Source organism: Monomorium pharaonis, chromosome 1, assembly GCF_013373865.1.
Source record: "Monomorium pharaonis isolate MP-MQ-018 chromosome 1, ASM1337386v2, whole genome shotgun sequence".
Taxonomy (NCBI): domain Eukaryota; kingdom Metazoa; phylum Arthropoda; class Insecta; order Hymenoptera; family Formicidae; genus Monomorium; species Monomorium pharaonis.
Window position 1 is genome coordinate 23,708,885 of NC_050467.1, and position 14,711 is coordinate 23,723,595.

Sequence of the window (14,711 nt, forward strand, 5' to 3'; positions counted from 1 at the left end):
GTTCTGTTTCATGCTATACCCGTAAATTTTACAATTATGTTGGCACATTATTATGTTACAATATTATTGGCACGATCGATATTCTACCCGAACTGATTGCGTATCCTCCTCGAGCGAATACGCGCACACGAAAACTTTGCTCGGAACGAAAATCACATTGCGCGAAAGTGGCGTGACGTAACTTCGTGGAAACGCAGGCCGAGGAAAGCGGTCAGAAAATCGTTTGAATGAAAATTATGCGCCGAGATACAACGAACGGAGACAGATTCGTTTCGAGAATTTCGTACACTCGCACGACGACTAGTAGCACTTCACTTAATTAGCACTCGCGATATTCTACCGAACATGTATCTCCTTCGAGCAAACACTTTGCTCGAACGTGCACGCGAACACTTCACTTGAAACCGAAGGCAAACGCACGATGTCGACCGCACAATTCAATTCTGAACACGCGAGACACGCACGGAGTCGACAGAGCGTCTGACCGGCGCTGGAGTGGCGTACGTGACTGGACCGCGGAGCAATATGGCGGCAGCGGCGCGGCGTGCGCAAGCGCGACGAGTCAACAAGTCGGTCGCCTAGCAACGCCGAGTACCGCCGAGTCTGCCTGCTAGCAGTCACGTACGCCACTCCAGCGCCGGTCGGACGTTCTGTTGACTCCGGCGTGTCTCGCGTATTCATTTGTGCGCAGGTACGGTGTTCAGTGGTTTTGAGAATGCCGTCGCGCTAATAGACGAGCCGTCCTTTCACGTATTTTTTCAAATGTAACGGTCGCGCTAAGTGAAATTCTCGCGCGCGGTTTACGTTTTACTCGTGTGTGATATATTATCCGTAATATCGGGAGTGCCGAATAAAGTATCGGGCGATCGTTATTAATGTGCGGTTCGAGAATAGCAGGATGATGTCAGCAAAAAACAGCATCCATGGAGCGATTCGGTATTCCGGAAAAGGAATGTAGCAGTAGCAGCAGCAGGAGCAGCGACAGCAATCGGTGAGTGAATTTTTATTAAATCAATTATTTGAATTTATATCATGTATATGTGGTATTGCACATTTATAGAACACGATTATGCACATTTGCATAAAAGATTTAAAATATGAATGCATATAATTGTAAAATTTACGGGTACAGCATGAAACAGAACCAAATAAACGTGGACATAGCATAAGAGACCCAAAAAGTCATACACATTATCTACGGGATTCATAGATATTTGACTACATAGTTCAATGTGCACATTTTGTGCACATAGAAGCGCTAATGGATGAAAACACCTAAAACGACGCAATGACCGCTCTCAGGTTCCTCTCTGATTTGTATGTACATTATCAAAATAATATATATTATAGATACAATGTTTAAAACTTGTAAGAGAATAAAGAGGAGATAAAAACATACACATTTAAATACAAGAACATTAGTTTTTATTGATAAAATATTCTTGAAGTATAAGTAATTTTTATTTAAATTAATTACAATTTTTGTTTAATTTTTCACACTTATGTGATGTTTTTTAATTGAAAAAATGCACGTATGCATATACATTTTTATAGTGAAGAAAAATATATACAAAACACTCAATACACATTTATAAATCTATGTGCTATTTTGATAGAATGATACATTTTATTCTTTTACTTCTGTCAGCTTAAGAATACTATTTTACACATTTTTGCCGGGATAATGTATATGACAACAAAATACAGAATATCGTACTACTTTTAAATACTGTTCACGTACTATAAAGTATATCACAGTCAAATGCTATACTAATAATGATCCCGCATTAACCTAAAATAAATTTTTCTGACATTACCATCTCTAATAACTAAAACTATTTCAAACGAAAAGTTTAAGAAATTACAAAAACACACTAATATAAAATACTAATATAAACACAAAAAATGTAATAAACTTTAAATGTTAAAAGATTAATTTTTAAAATATATATCTACTACACTATTTTCTATTGCACTATTTCTACTGTACTATTCAAAAAGCGTTACTGAGAAAGTGTTATTTGAAAAGTTTCAGATTGTATGGTAACCACATCGTGTGAAAAAATTTGTACTACATTCATGTAAATTGCAAACACAGATCGTGCTGCAAATACACATAGATATTTGAAGTCGCTCTTTATAAACCGTATAGTTGTCTTTGCAACGTAATCCAATCTATAACTTTCTGTTGAATCTGTCGTTTCTCTGATAAAGCTGTAGCAGCCTTTTGAAATTTTTCTTCATTTCGACGTACGTACATTCTTGCATCTTGTTCCATTAGACTAATCTTCTCAGGTCGGATTTCAACCATCGATAACATTTCCGTTAAATAAGGATTAAATCTAAAGTAAATGTGATCAGGTAGCAAGTCATTGAGCATCGTGTGTACAGCTGAAAAATCGAGAATGTTATGAAAATTTTATCAATTAAATCTTTGTTTCACAGCTGCAATGTAGTTATGTAGTTATAACGCCTTTATTATATTAATATCTGTTATTACCTTCTGTATCAGTGGCGCTGTCTAAAATTTTGTAAAACTTCTCTTTCCAACTTGAGATTTCTAGCTGTGAAGATTCTTTTTCGGAGATATGATGTGGGATTCGACCTGTTCCAAATGACACAACGCATTGAATCGGATTGTTTGGCCACAGCTGTTTAGCTTCGTGTATCGCTACAGCGCACGGGTTATTTACCAAAATACCTAAAACGTCATTATAGATAACGTTATAAGTAATGTCGAATCATTGCAAGAATTTATTCTAATTTTGTGGCAATTCGTGTCGGAATATCTCGTAGCTTACCACCATCCTGATGAAGATAACTGCCGTATTTAAATTCTTCAAAATAACTCGGAGCAGCAGCTGACGCTCTCACAGCTTCCCACAATTTATGCTTATGAGATCCCATATACTGGCTTTCCACTCTGTGCGGTAACGTATAATTTCTAAATACATAAGCCATAACGCGCTCATGATTTACCACGGCGGATATTGCTGCAAACTAAAAATGTAGATTAAACGCTTTTTTATATTTAAATTATTCACCTGTGAGTCATACATTATACATTTTTTATTTCTAGTTTCGCGCAATAATATTAAAATCTACACACACCTTCGGTGCATTTGGATCGCGCGTAGTTTTGATAAGAATTTTGTCGCCCAAATTCTCCGCTAATAATTTTTCCCACAACGCGGTATCGTAATATGCGTGACTCCATACTAGACTGCTCGTACCCTTTATTGCACTCTGCGTAAACACCCTAGTACTCAGTTCTTTATACAATGTCAAAACTTCATCCAACGACTTTCTTTTGTGTCCTCCTGTAAAAGCGCGTGATCGATGAAGCATACGACAAACAAAAACTTCACGAGACATTCTTTTCACTGATTGCATGCAGAACATGCCGCATAATTCTACTTAAAAGTTTACCTTCCAAAACATCCTTAGGCAATACTGTAGATGACATATAAATTAATTTGGACGCACATGTACAAGACAAAAAGTTAGTAGAAAGTATAACCCTTCCTAATATTATCTTATAATAATTAATTATTAATAGATATTACACAAATAACGATTATTTCTAAGCTCAACTAGAAAATTACCTAACACAGCAGCAAGAATGGCTCCTGTGCTCACACCGCATATGTAATCGAACATTTCGTACGTCTTCTTCCCCGTAAGTTCCTCCAATTTCTTCAGCATCTCTATGACCAGTACTCCACGAATGCCACCGCCGTCAATCGATAGAATTCTGATACCCCGACCGGGTAGAGGATCAATGTAACCCATTACAGCTAGCGCTTCTCTCAAAGTCGCTGCAAAAATCATCATTGAAACCATAAATAATCGATCATTATTCAAAATTTACGTTTTTCTGTTACATACCTTTAATTTGTTCGTCTTTCGTCTGTTGACGAGTCTGCAGTAAGACTCTAATCGCTCCCTCTTTGATGGCGTAATGTCTTGCTTCTGGATACTGATCGACATGCAACAACAAATCCTCTAGTCTGCGTAGTTTCGAAGCGTTCGACTCGGCCGACACGATACTGTTCAAGACATGACGCGTACGAGAGACGATACTGTGCTTCGGGATATTGCTGCGGATGTTCACTTTCCACTTTGGTATGATGACAGCACTTTGCGTAACTTTGGGGGATAACTTGAGGAACAGCGCAGAGATAATTTGTGGCATAGTTATGCCATCTTTTGATTCTATCTTACTGTTGGATGTACTTTGTTCATGAATTTGCTGTGCAAAGAAAGAACTTTTTACACAGGAAGCACATAAATACTAAAAACAAAGTCAAGATGCAAAGAGCGTGTGTAAGCCAAGCTGAGTATGAGTGCTAAATATTACTTATAATAAGCAACAATACGTATAATCAAACACAAATGTTTCGACCTTATTATTTGTCATCATTAGTACAGTTATACTTTAAAAATCAAATTGTAATAAAATATACATCCGTATATTTTTAATTATAAATTGAAATTGTAAAGCTCAGCTTAACTTACATGCCTTTTATAATATATCTTGATTTTATTTTAAATTTAGCAAGTCTTTGTTTATTGATTATTAAACAAATACTGTTATTGTCTCCTCTTAAATAATTACCTGTTGTGCTTTTGGTTGCACGGTTGCTGAATCAGGTTCGGCGAGTGATTCCGCATGTTCAGACATTAATGTTAGATTCTGCGTGTCGTTTTTGCCATCTTTTTGCTTTGTATCTGAGCTCTTTTCTGCTTCAGTGGATTTAGCAGACTCCGACGATGACAATTTCCGTATCGTCTCGAGTTGAGAGTATGTTAATTTCTGCAAACTGTCCAGCCAATCCTTGGTGACAATGATCTGCTGATTCTTATCGTAATTGGCCTTGTTCAGATAGTCCTTCAATTGCGACAGAAGCTTCCACTGATTCTGCATGGACATTTTGGTTTCCTTCAGATTGTTTATAGAGCGCAGAAGTCTGTCCGTGATGCTTGTTACATTTCCACCGGCGTCCTTACCAGCTGCGCTATCCGTAAGTTGTCTGCAATTTAAAAAGATGCTCTTTTTTCCTGCATTTCCAATAAATATAATTGCATTCTTACTAGTACATCTTTCTACACTTTTACAAAATATAAACGCGCAAATTGTTGCAAACTTGTAAAAGTTTGATGGATCTTAGAGTGACTTCGAAAGCTCAGGTTTAACTTACTCAGCAGAATCGCTTTAAAGTATCTAACAACGTGATTCGTCGTCCCTGATCTAATCTTTCGTTTTACATATCAAACGACAAAGAATTAATAATTCTATTAATGTTAAGGAAGTGATACAGATATAATTCGACAAATTAATCACCGATTCAGTTAATTGAAGTTTAATCGAGGTCAATCTCGGGAACAAAGAAGCACTGAAATCGGAGATAACCTCTTTATTCGAGAATGTTCGGATAACGCGCGTGCTCCTCGTCTCCCTCCATTTCGCGCATTACAATTGTTATGTACGCTAGTTACAAAACGGAGTACCAGACCATTTAAATTCTGATTGTCACGACAATAAAAGAAAACAGCATTCAGTCACTGTTCGATACGTCGCCGCTGACGTATTTTTCTACACCTGTCAAAGTCAGCTGGTAATCGAGTCGCGAGACCTCAAACGACTTCTGTCTCTCTCTTTCTCTCTCTCTTTCTTTCTCGCATCTAACCTGACCCGTGGCTCATTTCGCGTCTACGATTTTTTTTTTTTAATATTTTCAACTAACGTTTATTTCTACCGATGTAGATTAACTTTAATCTTGGTTTAATTTCCTCTTTATCTCTTTTTAAATCTTAAAGCTGGAAAAAAGTAAGTTGAGCCGAAGTTAAAATTAATAATCTATATTGACATAATTCAATGATAATTTTATCAATGCCTCGATAACATTGTTGAAAATCGTTATTGACGGAACATATAAGATAACATAAATGAAGCACAGTGGTAATAGTTAAGTCGCCAATGTATTTTCGTGCTTCGCGAAATTACGCAATTGCATCAGCTGGCGATGACGCACGCGAACAACAGTTCAGACTTAACTTCGATCAAGCTTTTGATTAACTTAATCAATGATTAAATCAAAACTTTTTATAGTAAAATTTCAAACAAACTTGTTCTTATTCCATTTTTTTTTTACATGTCAAACAAAAATTAACTCAGCAAGCTGACGTTATTTGTCATTTAACGTCACCGTAAAAAACATCAAAATATCACATATACGTCAACTTTGCTACTTAAGAGCATTTCTACGTTAAAAAAATAATTCAGACATCTGATAAATTATTCGCAGAAATTAGTCGCCCAGAATCATTCAACAAAATAAATGTTAATCATAGAGAATGTAAGCAATATAATGTAATAATAAGAAAGATCGATTTTTCGCTCGTTCCTAAAATCCATTTTTTAATGCACGCACTTATCCATTTTGTTCGTTTATTTAAATCAATTGATTTAAATTGAGATTGATGATCTCACTCACCTGGTTAACGGAATGCACTTTCGGCATTGCGTCACGTGTCTATTAAAGGACATCATAAAAACTCGCTGACGTCGATCCACACCACTCTTTATCTCCTTTTCCTCGGAGATAGTATTTGAATCAAACGAGATAATCGATTCCCCTCTCTGTAAATGTTTCCGGTAAGGCCTCGGAAATTATATGGAGTTCAATTATCCGAATCGAATGGTTTAACTCTCGGCCACGTGAGCAAGGAACTCGACAGATTCAATCGACTCTAATCAATCTTTGCGATGACAGAAAAAAAAAGAAATATATATATACTATAATCGTATTAGCCGTAACGTCTCGAACCTTCGTTTGCCTATGTTGATACTAAACGCGACTCGGTGCAGTCTCGATTCTTATACGAGAGCGACACGTGACGTCTCGACTAGTTGGCTAGCTCGCCATGTAAATAAAGATCGTACGACACTGCCGAGCCAACCAGAGATGATCGCGCGATAATTTGGCGTTCTGTTTAGCGCGGTGCAACGACACCGGAGGAGTCGACAGGCTATCGTGCCAAGGGGACAATCTCGTCGCTACACGACCACGTTTGTTTACGTCCGGCCTTCCGTTTGCCGTCCGATAGCCTCTCTGCCGCGGTAATCTCGCGGTACGCGCTCCTCTCACGTAAAGACGACCGAGCGCATGTAAACATTGAGGCACGTGTGCATCCGCTGTCACGTGCGATTATTTTGGCAGCGCGACGACGCCCTCCACCCCCAATCAATCGAAATTCCATAATATATAATATTTGTTTACGGATAAAAATTGTAATTATTAAGATGAAAATTAAAATTATGTTATTTGATTGCGTGATTTTTTTTAAACGTTGTTGAAATGTCTTAAAAGCATTATCTCAAAATTATGATAAAAATTTGTTCATATTGTTGCACACAACATTAAATAATGACATATTCGAAAATGTTACGTGTTATTGAATATTATTAACGATGTGATAATATGATTTTAAACTTACTGATTGCTATGTCGTAATTATTATGCTATTATATATTTATATATTATTTGCGTATCGTTATTTGCGTGTTGGCTTTTTGTTTTTTGTTTTCTTGCTTGATGATTCATTTCAGATTATATCAATAATACAATAGCGATCGATACTAATGCCAAACATATAAGCATCAAATTTTTTTCTTAAACGGCATAAGAAACTTACTGTACTGGCAAACGAAACGTATAGAAATAAAATTTCTATAAAGTGGTGCAATAAAATTCGCACTCCTGTCCTTTATTTGAAAAAATATGAAAAAATTTTACTGGAATAAAAGATTATTTTCCTCCCTCCAGTGCTTACTAAATTTGCTTTATAAATTTACTTAATAATATTATATCACATTGAATAATAATTTTATGAAAATACTGCAATATTAGAATATCGATAAAAAAATAATTACAAGATTTTACTTTACTTTTGTTATTTAGCAAAAGCGAAGAACGCTTTACAAATAAATATTGGAGAGAGAAATCCTTTTAATCTTTAAGACAGTACTGTTTAAGAGAGAGTAAGAGGGAGAGAAACTAATGCCAAAATATGCAAGCAAATTGTTTACCAGCCAAAATTCTTGAGAGAAAGGGTACCTTACTGTTACCGTACTGAAATAATAATTGCGTCGCCGTGAACGCTTCTAAAAAACAACAAATAAATATATATAGCATATAAAACTAAATGCGATTGTTTACTACATATTTTTGTTCGATATAAATTGCTCGCTCGTTTCGATAAATACTTGTGTATATGTCTTAATAAATACTTTTCAAACGAACAAACATGTTTGGAAGAATCATGAGTAGCTCGCACGTGGGTCGTGTGATGATGTACGACGTCATATCGTAAATCGAGAATCTCGCATCGAAGAAGCTAGTCCGATTGGCTCGTTTCCCAGATGGCCTTGCTAGATGGTTGGTCGAGTCGCGAAGGCTCGCTATATCGCGTCATTTTTCTTCGATAAAAATTTACTCGTGCCATTATCGGTAATGCCACGTCATTCACGAATTACGCATCCACGTGAAAACGATGAAAACAAAACGAGGTGCGCAATTGCGTGTCGTATCGTTCTCTCGATAGAATTGACATTCCGAGACGCTTTATTTCTAAAAGTATGTGATTGTATAAAATTAAACGACTATTATTATTAAAGATAATGAATTCTAGTGATTAGTTACAGCATCGTTTGTTTAGTAGTTTACCGTTACGCGGTAGCGCTATGCTTACCAAAGATAGGCGAAAGATAGTTCTGCAAAATCATTATTTTTTCGCATAAAAGTAGATAGTAATTTTATATTAAATTATATGTTTTTATATTAAATTTTATTTTGATATAGAAATGTATATTTTTAAAAATTCAATTTAAAATTATTATATGATTTTGATGATGAGTCTAATATTCTATAACTAAAAAATTATGCGATGAAAAGTATAATCGTAAAATTATAAAATTTTAATTTTATATCTCGAACACTTCTTTTTTACCGTCTACACTTTGTAATTGATAGCTTTATTAATTTTTTTTTTTTTTTGAGGCGATGAAAAAGAAGTCGAGAGGAGGACGGTAGACATCCTTAAATCAATCCGGTTAAAACTTTACGTTACCCTCGCTACTGGACACGCTGTCTGAACAGCTCGCGTGCACGCTATACATCCGGCAAAATCACCACTACATTCTGAAAATCCCCCGGGATTTAACGAACCGCCATGATGCGCTTCATTCTGCTGAAAGGTTCGTTCGGAGCCGCGCTCGAATCGATGTACTTTCGACACGTGGATTCACATCTTAGATTTCCCAGGCATGCGTGCTTGCGTAACGGGGGTGCTGCAGATCCACCGAGCCGCCCTTGACGTACCTTGGATCACATGCGCTATGTAGAAAAATCGCTCCTAGACTCGGGGAATCCGTAAGGTCAGGGCAGGTGATCCTGTTACGATCCCCGGATACCATCACATACCATGCAATCGGCACAATTGCCGGGGAATCGGAAATCCGAGCTTCACTCGGACCCGCCGCATATTTATTTTCACGCGAGAATTGGCACGAGATCCTCTTTCACGCGTATATGTATGTTCATTGGAAAGCGAAACCCGGAAAGAATTGGAAGGAATTTTTCTTTTGTCCGAGAGGGGGTGATCGGTTTCGATGTCTCGTTCGAGCCCGAGTCGTCACGGTCGCGCAAGGTAAAGAAAAACGTAGAAAATAAAATTCAAAGCTCGCGAGAATTCACTTATTCATTTATTTTTCATCGCGCGCGTAATTAACGCACGGCGTTCCTTTTTTTTTGTCTTTTTTCTTCCCTCTTTTTTCCCCGCTCGCAGGTGTAGACCTCCGAGGGGCGCGTTGGATTGCGCATTGGTACAGGCACTCCGTGGGACTGACTGTATCAACCCCTATATAAGGCTGAATCCTTCCCCGCGAAAGTTTAGACGTGGCTCAGCGGGCGGTCCGACGTGTGACCGTTCTCCTTTTTCCGTTTTCTTTTTTTGTTTTCCGCCCGCGTATACGGAAAATCATCTCCTTCTCCCCGCGACATTCAAGGGAATTCTCTTCACCGTTATGTTCGCGGAGACAAGGCTGATCGTGCTGTCGGTCGTTGTTGCTTCGCAAGTGTCGTGGCTCGTGTCGAGTGTACCGCGCGGTAAGATGTTTGCTCATTCACAAAAATGTTTTTTATGTATCTTGTTGCTGCGCAAAGTGCAAGAATTCGCAGTTTTTTTTCAGGCGAGATTAGATCAATTTTCTGTTCGATTATTTCTACTTAATTTTATTTAATTTAGTACGAGAAATGAAGCACGTGTGTATATCACAATTGATCTCTCCGTTTCATTAATAATGTTTTTTTATTGAATACGCACACGCATCGTTTCTCATGTACTGTTGCGATATATTATAATATGCTATGATTGATCAAGTAAAAGAAAAGAAACAAATATTTTTTATTAAAGAGATTATTTAAATAACGATTAAAATAATTCTTTTCAAATACAAATAAAATATATATTTATAATCCCGTTATATATTCAAATAATTCACACTTTACAAGAAATATGCATTCTGTTGATAAGATTTTATTTCTTAATAAAAAACGTTTTCACGATTTTTTAAAATCAAAAGTTTAGTTCCACATAAGTGACAATAAAGTTTTAATGTGCGACTTATCTATCAATATATCTTATTTTGACATTTAACAAATACAATTGTTTTGCACGATTTTATCGATCTGAAATTTTTATCTTGACGACGAGAATAAGCTCATTGGGTATGCATGGCTTGTAGTTCAGTATTCTACATCCCCTCTCGCCTTTTTGATGCTTTGTGTAATCGTGCGTATGAATAAAACGAATGTATTTTCTGTGTGATTTCTTCAACGAATAGCAACACGTCAATGGCATTTCTTCTGCGTAATCGCGCAAATTAATGCCCCGGCATTGTTTCAATTTGCCAAACTCCATTAAAATTGGAGTCTTAAGTTCTCCAATCACAAAGCTCCGTTGTTTGCTTCATTGCGAAATAATTTAAATTGCGAACATTTAAAATGCCTGTAAAGTACGCTCGATCGTATCGTAGCATTTTATTTCGAGGAACGATCAGCTCTCTTGAAATAATTGCAGGGATTTTAAAGGTAACATATATATCTCTCTGTCGTAAAAATACCGCCGGAGATTACCATATTATTCCTGGCCACCATCGGTTCTCAGTTTCAACCCCGTGTTCAAACAGCATTACTTTTGATTAAGCGTTCAAGTGCCTGTCCGATATTCATTCGCATTGCGCGACACGACAAACTCACGAACACCTTTGATCCACTTCGCAGTGGATTACGGGAATTCCCTGAGGGTGTATAATGTGGGCGTCCTTATGGCATCTCATCTCGACAGCCCGTTTGATCTTGAGCGATGTGGTCCGGCGGTCGATCTGGCTCTGGAAGAAGTGAATGAGTTCCTGAAGGTTCACAACGTACAGCTGCGCAAGGTTCAAGGAAGGTATACGCGATAACTCCGTGCCAAAGATATTACTCGTCGGGAAACAGAGGAGAAGGGTCGTCCATCACTTCTAAGACGTTATATCAATCAAAACCGAAAGAATTGAAGAATTATCAAATTCGTCCGTCGAATCAACTTAACAATCGCGACATCTAATCTCCAACCTGCACGGCGACGATAAAACATATATGTCGGATGATAGGGTCGCGTATTATAAGGGTGTCTTTATTCTTATAATGTTTTCCTTCGCGAAGCCATCGCTGTAACGGAATTTTCATTTGACCACGCAATTTTTTATTTTTTGAGATCGAAAAAAGGAAAACGCGATCGAGGGGGAAAAAATACGTTATAAAAATGTTCGAGATCACACGGCCTGGGGATGGTCACACATCTGGGGTGATACGGTGTCGCGATGTCGGTGTAAATAAAAATAAATTCTTTCTGCATCGGATAAAACATAAAACCGTTACTACTTTTCGTATTGCGAAATACGTAAATCTTATATCTCGCTTCAGTCGCCACGTTATATTTCGTTTCGCGTTATAGTTCGTTTCACGCGCACCCCTTTTGCGTCATTACATTGATACAATTGAACAGGCGTTTGCACGGAAAGATGCGCCCGTGATATAAACCGCTACGTAACGCGCTCGGAAGCCCGCTCGAGGGGAGGAAAAAGAAAAAAAAAACGATGGATTATCTGCCGCGAGTGAAAATTATTTTTACGTACGACACATATATTGATCATCCATTTCTCTCTCCGTATACACGTCGTATGAAAAATGTGCATACACGGCAGTATGTACCGCCGCGCCTATGTCTACGCGGTGGTGTAATATCATCTGTTGCGCGGGGATTACACGTGGTTGTAATCACTATTTCAGCAACAGCGCCGAAATGCCGCGTAAAGTAGCACTTAATTAAAAGCCATTACGAAGTTTCGTTTACGAAGTTACGTTACTTCCAAGTGAATTAATCTACGAAATTTCCAACGACATTCATTGACAATTGCACATCATCCGTTGAGCCGGATTTACATGTCGTTGCAATCGTAACAACGCTGAAATGTCGTGACTTTTATAACGCTATTTAATTAACCGTAACATAAAACAACCGTCACTCTTCTAATAAAGTAATCTTCGACGAAAATTTCAACATTCTTGTTACCGCGCTACGGATTGCAACGTTGTAATTATAATAGATTGCAATCATTATTTCATTAACGAGATGCCACGTCTCTGTAGCACTTAATTAAATATCGTGTAAAACAGCCGTCTTTTAGTAAATTAATTAATTCCAATGAATTATTGAAAACTACATCCGTCGCTCGTGGATTACATATTTCAATTACATTATAATCATCATTTTGGTACCGAAATTTCATGTCTTTATAACAGCATTTAATAAATCGTGATATAAATAAAACGGCCAGTTTTGTAATGAATTTACGAGTAGCAATGAAGTAACGACTGCACATTATCTGTCGCGCGGAAATTAGCGTTGCAATCGTTACTCCAATAATGAATTGACCTGCACCAACGAAAATTCCAACCTGTACTCTGATTCATTGGCGATTGGCAATTTCGTACGGACAGCGAGCGACGTGGCAATTAAAATTGTATTCTATCGCAAATCCGGGCTTTCCGGGTCTGCATTGTCATCGTAAACATTTGTGGACGATACGGCGCGACATTTCTGCACGCCGGGCCGCACATTCCCAACATTTTCAATTAGTCCAGATCAAAACGAGAATATATCCAATCATTCGCCATTCATCGGGGTGCACAATTAATGCGCCATTATCCCCGAGCGTTGTTGCTGCCCGCGCGCGATTCCTATCCCTGCGCGTCGAATGGACCGTAATTATTGTTGCCATTCGTCGCTAATTGCGCGCACGCGGAATATATTCGCACCGAAACGCGCATTTCGCTCCTCAAGGACGCGGCTGTCGCGTACGTGCGTCACATGCAACTGCACACGAGAGAGAGGGAGAGAACTCGTATCTCTCTCTCCTGCACATCCATCCACCCCCCAGTAATCCAATATCGTATTATGTTTGCGCTTTAATACATGATACATATGATCCATCACACAAGTCCCCTTTGTGCGTCTTTACAGATTGATATTAACCGTGTATGCATATATTTCCATATCAATGCAGAGAGTTGTACATTTCAACGTTAGCGCTGGAGTTGGATCATTTTAACGTCGTAATCAGTCGAGAGATTGAGATTGGATTGCAATTTGATCAGTCAAAACAAAATTCAACAATTTTGATATTGATTTTCTCAATTCTGATTGATTAAATTATAATCCAATCTCTAAACTGATCCAGATGTAGCGAATCGAAAAAAAACGTAAAAAAAAAGAATTGACAAATTTTTTAATTGCCAGGGTCGCCGTTTTGAGAAAAATACAATTACAGTTTACTCATTAATTTTATTTATTTACAATTTCTTACAATAATCATGAAAGCAAGTGTATGTATACATAAATTTCCACAAAGTACGAAAAACTATATTTTTTTAAATAATAATTTAATCTTTAAAAAACCTCTAGAATTCTGTATTTTAAATGTGCTAGAAAAATTTGCTGGAAAAATGACCAACTTTTTGCATTATATCGCATTTGATAATAAGAGAGACCTAATTGCGACGTTGATTTGAACTTAATTGCGAGACTTGTGGTCAACGACGAATATTCAAATTCCTTAGTTATCCGAGATGCAGCGGGGCGAAAGCACCCGGTTTAGCGGCGGACATGCACTTCCGGGACAACGTGATCGCATTCATCGGGCCGGCTTGCGCCTTCGCCCTGGAACCGGTGGCACGTCTCGCGGCCTACTGGAATACTCCAATTATCACTGGCATGGGTGATCAAGTAGGTCGCACTTGTTCTCGTGTTGCAGATACACGTACCAACATCTGATTGTCAACCCCCCTTCCCAATATATCAAACCCAGTGTAGGTTCCGTCCGCGCAGTTAACTTTCCGTGGACCTTGCATTTGCGTAACCTGACACGTAACATTAATTAATCTCGCACCGATGATTCTCAACAAGCTCGTTCAAGTAGAGGAATAATAATAATAATGCGTAATAATAATACGGTAGCAATAATAAATTCGCGAGATTGTGCTAAATGAGATTAATCTGCCATTTTGCATCCCTCGCATTCTCTTGTTCCCTTTTAATATCTGCTC

At 37.8% G+C, this 14,711-nt stretch overlaps 2 protein-coding genes across 10 annotated transcripts in view; one reads left to right on the plus strand and one right to left on the minus strand.

Annotated features, from left to right (window-relative positions):
* LOC105838162 (atrial natriuretic peptide receptor 1) overlaps nt 1-14,711 on the plus strand; it is a 69,096-nt gene that overhangs the window by 47,092 nt on the left and 7,293 nt on the right. For 2 of the 4 annotated variants that reach the window (XM_036295315.1, XM_036295317.1), the window contains one exon: nt 14,226-14,391. In XM_036295315.1, the coding sequence (XP_036151208.1) occupies nt 14,272-14,391 (120 nt within the window). In that variant the 5' untranslated portion in view covers nt 14,226-14,271. Of the gene's footprint in view, nt 1-9,073; nt 10,170-11,345; nt 11,515-14,225; nt 14,392-14,711 lie in introns of those variants that run through there. The other 2 variants (XM_012683483.2, XM_036295316.1) reach the window with 2 other exon arrangements.
* Nucleotides 1,504-6,861, minus strand: LOC105838166 (calcium-independent phospholipase A2-gamma). 6 transcript variants are annotated; one of them, XM_012683502.3, is made up of 9 exons: nt 6,498-6,861; nt 4,619-5,033; nt 3,889-4,252; nt 3,606-3,818; nt 3,430-3,453; nt 3,112-3,320; nt 2,802-3,000; nt 2,501-2,701; nt 1,504-2,391 (listed from the first exon to the last, which is right to left on the minus strand). In XM_012683502.3, the coding sequence occupies exons 1-9, from the start codon at nt 6,551-6,553 to the stop codon at nt 2,138-2,140; spliced, it is 1,935 nt and encodes a 644-aa protein (XP_012538956.1). In that variant the 5' UTR covers nt 6,554-6,861; the 3' UTR covers nt 1,504-2,137. The 6 variants fall into 6 exon arrangements, with proteins under 6 accessions (XP_012538956.1, XP_012538962.1, XP_012538960.1 ...); XM_012683508.3 differs by lacking the exon at nt 6,498-6,861 and adding an exon at nt 5,517-5,663; XM_012683506.3 differs by lacking the exon at nt 6,498-6,861 and adding an exon at nt 5,414-5,652.

Coding starts and splice junctions, on each gene's coding strand:
- LOC105838166 (XM_012683502.3), bottom strand. CDS start 6,553: ATGATGTCCTTTAATAGACACGTGACGCAATGCCGAAAGTGCATTCCG. Junction 3,321..3,429: donor GCCTAAGGATGTTTTGGAAG/GTAAACTTTTAA, acceptor GCGCTTTTACAG/GAGGACACAAAAGAAAGTCG. Junction 2,702..2,801: donor TTATCTTCATCAGGATGGTG/GTAAGCTACGAG, acceptor ATGACGTTTTAG/GTATTTTGGTAAATAACCCG.